The 7,500-nt window shown below is 44.5% G+C and overlaps 1 protein-coding gene across 1 annotated transcript in view; it reads left to right on the top strand.

Moving 5' to 3' along the window:
* The window catches only part of LOC125042068 (endothelin-converting enzyme 2-like), a 33,425-nt gene that overhangs the window by 20,362 nt on the left and 5,563 nt on the right, over positions 1-7,500 (top strand). The window contains exons 4-7 of the mRNA XM_047637531.1: positions 2,358-2,420; positions 6,187-6,390; positions 6,640-6,767; positions 7,041-7,144. Coding sequence (XP_047493487.1) covers positions 2,358-2,420; positions 6,187-6,390; positions 6,640-6,767; positions 7,041-7,144 — 499 coding nt within the window. The remainder of the gene's footprint in view (positions 1-2,357; positions 2,421-6,186; positions 6,391-6,639; positions 6,768-7,040; positions 7,145-7,500) is intronic.

Below are 7,500 nucleotides of genomic sequence, written 5' to 3'. Positions count from 1 at the left end.
AAGGGGGGGGGGGAGAGGGGGAGGGGGGGAAGTGAAGGGGGGGGAAAGGGAGAGGGGGGGGGAGGGATGGAGGGGGGGGAGGGAGGGAGAGAGAGATGTGGAGGAGTAAGGGGGGGGGGGGGGAGGGGAGGGGAGTGGACGGGGGGAAAGGGAGAGGGTGGGAGAGGGAGGAATGGAGGGAGGGAGGGAGGAGGAGAGTGGAGGTAAAAGGAGAGGGGGGGGAAAAGGGGGGGGGGAAGGAAGGGGGGGGAGGAAAGGGGAGGGTGGAGGAAGGATGGAGAGGAGGAGGAGGAGGAGAAGAGAGTGGAAAGAAGGAGAGGGAGGAGGGAGAGAGGAGGGAATGAACGGGGGGGGAAGAAAGGAGGAGGGGAGGTGGATGGAGGGAGGGAAGGAGGGGAGGAGATTTTGAGAAGAAAAGAGGGGGAGGGGATGGAGGGGGAAGTGACGGGGGAAAGGGAGGGTGGAGGGAGAATGGAGGGAGGAGGGAAGAGAGGGGGGAGGTGAAGGAGAGGGGGGGAGGGGGGGGGGGGAGGGAAAGTTTGCGGGGGGGGGGAGAAAGGAGAGGGTGGAGAAGGGAGGAGGAGGAGGGAGAAGAGAATTGGGGAGAGGAAGGGGGGGAGGGGGAGGGGAAGTGGAGGGGAAAAGGAGGGGGTGGAGAGGGATGGAGGAGGGAGGGAGAGAGGGTGGAGAAGGAGAGGGGGGGGGGGGGAAATGACGGGGGATGGAAAGGGGGGTGGAGGGAGGGAGGAGAGAGGAGGGGGAAAGGAGGGGAGGGGGGGAAGTTGACAGGGGAAAGGGAAGGTGGAGAGGAGGGAAAGAGGAAAAGAGAGAGGTGGGGAGAAGGAGAGGGGGGAGGATTAGGAATGGGAAATGGAGGAGGGAAAGAGAAAAGGAGGGAGGAGGAGAGTGGTTAGGGGGAAGGCGAGAAGTTAAAAAAGACAAATGGAAAGGGGAGGGAGAGATTATAGATAATGATAAGAGAGAGAGAAGATAGAGGACAGGGAAGAGAGAGAGGGAGAGAGAAAGAGAGAGACAGGTGAGAGAGAGAGAGAAGAAGAGAGAAGAGAGAAGAGAGGGTGTAACTGAAAGAAAGAAAGAAAGAAAGAAAAATATGACTTAACCAGCTTTAAGATATCACGCAATAATTAAAATCACAATGACGATACTTCTTTTACCCCCCCCCCCCCTAGAAAAAACAGTCATACATCCCAAATATTTCAGATTTGATAATAGAGATACAGAGAGAGAGAGAGATAGAGAGAGATTTAGACAGCCAGCCAGCCAGACAGACATACAGAGAGATCCAGACAGACAGACAAAAAAGACAAAAGACAGAATCACGAAAGGAAGTAATTAACAGACAGAACGAGAACAGGGAATCGGACGAATAGAAATAAAGAAAAAGAAATAATAAACAGAATAAGGAGAGAGAGAGAGAGAGAGAGAGAGAGAGAGAGAGAGAGAGAGAGAGAGAGAGAGAGAGAGAGAGAGAGAGAGAGAGAGAGAGCGATAGAGACGAACCTGTCATACCTTAAGCAGACTATGTATCATATATTGGCATGTGATTAATAATGTGGACTAATTACCTAAATAAATTATAGTGGATCTACTGCATTATTTATGGCCCCGTCTCCTTCCCCCCACCCCCACCCCTGCCCTCCCCTCTCGCGTCCCTTTATACTCCCCTCTTCGTTTTCCTCCCCTCCTCCCCTTCTTTATTTTCTTTATCTTCCTCGTCCTTTCCATCATCTCCTCCTCTCTCTCTTTCTCTTCTTCTCTCCTCCCTTTTTTACTCCTTTCCCCCTCTCTACTTCCCTCACCTCCCCACTTCCCTTCCCTCTCCTCCCTTCACCTCCTCGCTTCCCTTCCCTTCCCTCCCCTCTCATCCCCTCCTCCCCTTCTTTATTTTCTTTATCTTCCTCGTCCTTTCCATCATCTCCTCCTCTCTCTCTTTCTCTTCTTCTCTCCTCCCTTTTTTACTCCTTTCCCCCTCTCTACTTCCCTCACCTCCCCACTTCCCTTCCCTCTCCTCCCTTCACCTCCTCGCTTCCCTTCCCTTCCCTCCCCTCTCATCCCCTCCTCCCCGCCCCTTCCCTTCCCTCTCCTCCTTTCCCCTCCCCTTCCCTCTCCTCTCATCCCCTCCTCTTCTCTCTCCTCCCTTCCCTCTCCTCCCTTCCCCTCCCCTCCCCTTCCCTTTCCTCTCCTCCCCTTCCCTCTCCTCTCATCCCCTCCCCTCCCCTTCCCTTTCCTCTCCTCCCCTTCCCTCTCCTCTCATCCCCTCCTCTTCTCTCTCCTCCCTTCCCTCTCCCCTCCTCCCCTTTACAGCACTATAATAACCCCGCGTTCTCTCTTTGCAGCTCTTACCGTCGGGATTCTCATTGCCTCACCGTAGTTATTACGACCGTATGCCCAACAACCCGGTAAGTTCGCTTCGTGTTATTCTGTTGTTTAGCTTTCCTTTTCTCTATATATTGCTAGTTCTTTCAATTTATTTCGCTCTTCTTTCTCTCTTTGTCTCTGTCTCTCTCTCTCACTCTCTCTCACTCTCTCTCTCTCACTATCTATCTATCTATCTTTTTTTCTATCCATCTATCTGTCTATTCATCTATCCATCCATCTATCTATATATCTCCATCTCTCTCTTATTTTACTCCTGATTGAGTTATGAAAAAGGTATGAATGAGAATAAATTTGACCGGTTCATCAGAAATTCCTTTTTATTTATACTTTTTTCTGCCTCTGTTGCAATAAACGCTGGTCATTTAGATTTTTTTTAAATTATTATTTGTCTTATCTGTTATATATTTGCATTGCTAGTTTCTGGAGCCCGGATGTAAATGTGATTAAGTGCTTTTGATTATATCTCTATAGCTCACAAAGGAAAATATATATTTTCATTATACATAAAAAACACGAGTATTTGACTAATTCATTTAAACTATCCAAGTACAGTATATGTACACAGCATTGTCTATTTATCTATTGCCTTCTTAATTTGTCAGATGCATTTATTTTACTCACTCATATATTAATTATATTTATCTATCATCCACCTCAATATACCTGTTACCTGTTCACGTGGCGTCATATTTGCAACACATGTGTACGTACTTGAAAATGTGTATACATATTGGTATTATTTTGTATCTTTATCTGTTTCTCTCTCTCTCTCTCTCTCTCTCTCTCTCTCTCTCTCTCTCTCTCTCTCTCTCTCTCTCTCTCTGTCTGTCTGTCTGTCTGTCTGTCTGTCTGTCTCTCTCTCCCCCCCTCTCTCTCTCTCTCTCTCTCTCTCTCTCTCTCTCTCTGTCTGTCTGTCTGTATGTCTGCCTGTCTCTCTCTCTCTCTCTCTCTCTCTCTCTCTCTCTCTCTCTCTCTCTCTCTCTCTCTCTCTCTCTCTGTCTCTCTCTCTCTCTCTCTCTCTCTCTATCTCTCTATATCTCTCTCTCTCTATCGATAATGATTATCCTTATTGTTAATATTACCATTACAATAATAATGACGATGATGATAATGATAATGATGATGAATGATTATCATTATTATGATTATTATTATCATCATCATTATTATCACTCTCTCTCTCTCTATCTCTCTCTCTCTCTCTCTCTCTCTCTCTCTCTCTCTCTCTCTCTCTCTCTTTCTCTTTCTCTCTCTTCCTGTCTATCTATCTATATATCATAACCATCTGTCTATTTGTCCATTTGATTGTCTTCCTCTCTATATCCCTCTCTCCTTTTTAACATATTTTGCATCCTTTGCAACAAGCACACTCGTTAGCCAACCTTGATTGGATCCTGACACTCTCTCCTTCCCGGAGGCTCTCGGCACGAATAACTTTCTTGCCTTCCTTCCTTCCTCCTTATCTTCTTCCTCTTCCTCTCCCTTCTTCGAGTCCTTCATTTTCTCCTTCCTTCCCCATTTCCTTCATCTCTTACTTCTCATATCCTTTCTTATCTTCTTCTTCTCCCTCTTTCCTTCTTTCTCTCCTTCTTTCCTTCGGTCCTTCACTCCCTTTCTTTATTCTTCCCTTCCTCTTCTCTTCCCTTCCCGCTCTCTCTTCCCTTCCCTCCATCCTCCCTTCCTTCCTTCCCTTCTTCTCTATTCTCCTCTCTTCCTCTTCTCCTCCTTTTCTTCTCTCCTCCCTTTCTTCTTTCCTCCTTTCCCTCCAATCTTCCTTTCCTTCCTCCCCTCTATACTCATCTCTCTTTCTTTCCTTCCCTCCATCCCCCTTTCCTTCCTTCCCTCCTTTCCTCCCTCCTTCTTCCCTCTCTTCCTTTCTTCTCTTCTCCATCCCTCTCTCTTTCCTTCCCCCTCTCTTTCCTTCCCTTCATCCCCCTTTCCTTCTTTCCCTCTTTCCTTCCCTCCTTCTTCCCTCTCTTCCTTCCATCTCTCCTCCCTCCCTTCTCTCTTACCTCCCCCCCCCCCTTTCTTCAAGGAGCGTAACATGTTCTTATCGAATCTCACTCACCAAAATGGGTCATCGACGTCACGCTCGCCCTTGGTTGGGGGTAGAGGTGGGGGTAGGGGTAGGCGGGGGCGTGAGGGTGGGTAGAGGGGTGGGTAGAGGGAGGAGTAGAAGGGTGGGTAGAGGGGGGGAGTAGAGGTAGGGGTAGAGGGGGGAGTAGATGGGGGGGCAGAGGGGTGTATAGGTGGGTTGGAGGTAAAGGGGGGTATAGGGGGGATAGAGGGGGTGGGGGGTGGGGGTAGAGGCTGGAATTGGGGGGATGCGAGGACTAGGTTTTTGGTCATTTTTTTTTTTGTTTAATAATAAAGAATGATTATAACAGCTAATGAAGATGATGATGATGATACAGCTAGAACACCAAGGGAACAAGCTGTTATGATGATATGAAATAATGTCTAACAAATTATCCCTTTGTTATAAAACTGAACCTACATCTCTCCAGGTTACGAAGAAACATGCCAATACCCGAAAATTCATCATAAATATCTGAAAGCAACTTGTACCTGAATCGCCAGTGTGATATTAAGCAAAGATTCAATTTGATACGACGAGGATTATTCGAGCTATAACCTTGTTAACATGCACGAAATAGAAGTCATTCGGTCCTCGCCCCGTTCTCAAATTCGGTCACACGTCTTTCATAAAATGTCAAAGTCATAACCCGTGTTTTGACTCATGTGTCTCTTGCGTAACACAAGTCACTAGTCATAAGTCTTGTGTGGCATAAACAGGGCATAAAAGACCTGTTTTGTAAGCATAACAAGACAGGACAATCTCCCAGGCACTCGCTCGCCATGTTAAGCTTTGAATGGCCGAAGTCGAGGGCCATTTCAGGGACATCTCTCTTCGTGTGTTGAATTGCCAAGAAATACCTCCAATGACATCATTATACGTCGTCAACATCGTGTCTTGTTCTTGACACAATTTTCCTCCATGCAAGTTGCAGCGTTGCGTGTGGGAAATGGCAAGTTTGGGGGCTTGTTATACCTCGTTTTAAAGGCTGGGTGCTGGAGAATTGACTCGTTGTGTGGTTCTGCGAGCGATGCATTATTTGAAGTTTGTGGAATCTTTGTAATACAATAAAATGAAGGGGAGGGGGGGAGTAAAGCAGGGTGTGGGTGGTATGCACTCAGTAAATGGTAAAGAGACTACTTATCAACGTTTTCAGGATCTAAATGTGTTCCACGGTGCAATACACGGAGATGAAAAATTGAAAAAGTAAAATATGGCAAGGTTGTAACGTAGAGTAATGCGTATGATTTGTTATATCGTACATTGGAATGATTTGCACACCCAATGTCATTAACAATACACATTGTTCAGTTTCTTTGGGAACTTTAGAAATATCATTCATAAACCTTCAAGCAATCTTTGCAGGTGTAGTGAATATGCGTATACATTACACTTTAATAAAATACTTTGGGAGCTTTACGACTACCATTCATAAACATTCCAACTCTTTACAAATTGAACGAGCCCATTAATAAAGTATTAAGGTACAGGCAAACTCTATATAACCCTGACCTATTACCAACCGTACTGTACACATTAATCAAAGTATTTTAAGACCAATTATTAAATTATCAAACTCTCTTTACAACAAGAACACACGCGTACACATTATATCAAATAATATTCCTTAAAAAAAAAAAAACACCACCTTTTGATCACAAAGTTTAGGAAGTTTCTAAACCTCATAACCTTCCTTTTTCTCCTTACAGGTAGAGCAAGCCTACAAACAATACATTAAGGACACGGTTAAACTCTTCGATGCCAGCGGACCCGACGCCCTTGAGTTCGCCGCCCTCCTCTACCACTACGAGAGTCGAATCGCCGAGATCACGCCTTCAGAGAGCATCCTTCGGGATCCCCTGTCTTCGAACCATCTCATCTCCATCGGGGAACTCTCGCAGATCGCTCGTAGTGTGAGTAAATGCGAGATGTATGAGGATAAGGACGTGGATTTGTAGTCTGTTTTGTTTCTATGATTCGTTTGATACTGATATGTGTTCCTTTATTCTATCTAAACTCTAGACTCATTCATTTATTTCTCTTTTTATTCGTATTATCATCCTTTTTCCTATCGTTTACACCAGAAGAAAAAAAACAACTTACATACTTGATCTCGAATTCTACCCACTCATGAATTCCACCCATGTACGTGAAACCCACAGGTCCCATGGCTGGATCTCCTGAGGAACATCTTTCCCAACAGTAAATTAGATCACAGGACAGACGTGTTGGTTGTGTCTCGAGAATACTTCAGTGACCTTTCTGAACTTATCTCGACGACAGATAGAAGGTATTTGAGTTTAACTCACCTTGCACGTAGTCTGTAGTTATTTGTCGGTTGAAATGCCAGATAATTACTTCATTTGATCATGATCAGTGTGGATATCACTATTATTGAAAAGTATAGTGGGTCTGATTACTCATTATTTGATATATATCATTTCAAGGGAGGGACAGAATCAAAGATGAAAATCAAATACATAACTAAAATATACATCTACATTTTTCTTCTAAAATTATACAAAATATTCAAAGTCTGACTCCTTTCATCTCCGTCCCACAGCCTCTTGAATAACTATCTCATCTTCAGCTTCGTGACAGCTTTCATGCCATATCTGTCCGCTGATAACAAAAGAGTATTGGATCTTTACCACAGGGAGTTTACAGGTGAGTATTGTCTGATCTGAATGGCTCGACGCATGGTTGACTAGTTATATGTTGTGCGTGTTGGTAAGATCGTAAATGTGAAAATGGTGCTATTTGATTTAAAGTTTATTTTGTTATATATTAGTATCTCGACTTGTTATTCAGTGACATTGGATTGAGTGAGACTAAGGATTATCCATCTCTTGGAGGACAACCTTATATTTTGATTATAATTTAACTCAGGTATAGCTTGAAACTTAACCCACATATCCTGTATTTTTTTCTTATTATTATTCTTATCATATATATATTTTTTTTTTTTATTCATATCATATAACTCAGGTATAGTTTCAAACTCAACCCACATATCCAGTTTT

Source organism: Penaeus chinensis, chromosome 31 (genome assembly GCF_019202785.1).
Source record: "Penaeus chinensis breed Huanghai No. 1 chromosome 31, ASM1920278v2, whole genome shotgun sequence".
In the NCBI taxonomy this organism is placed as follows: Eukaryota; Metazoa; Arthropoda; class Malacostraca; order Decapoda; family Penaeidae; genus Penaeus; species Penaeus chinensis.
Note: the sequence above shows the minus strand (reverse complement) of the source record. Positions and strands in the feature narration are given on the sequence as shown.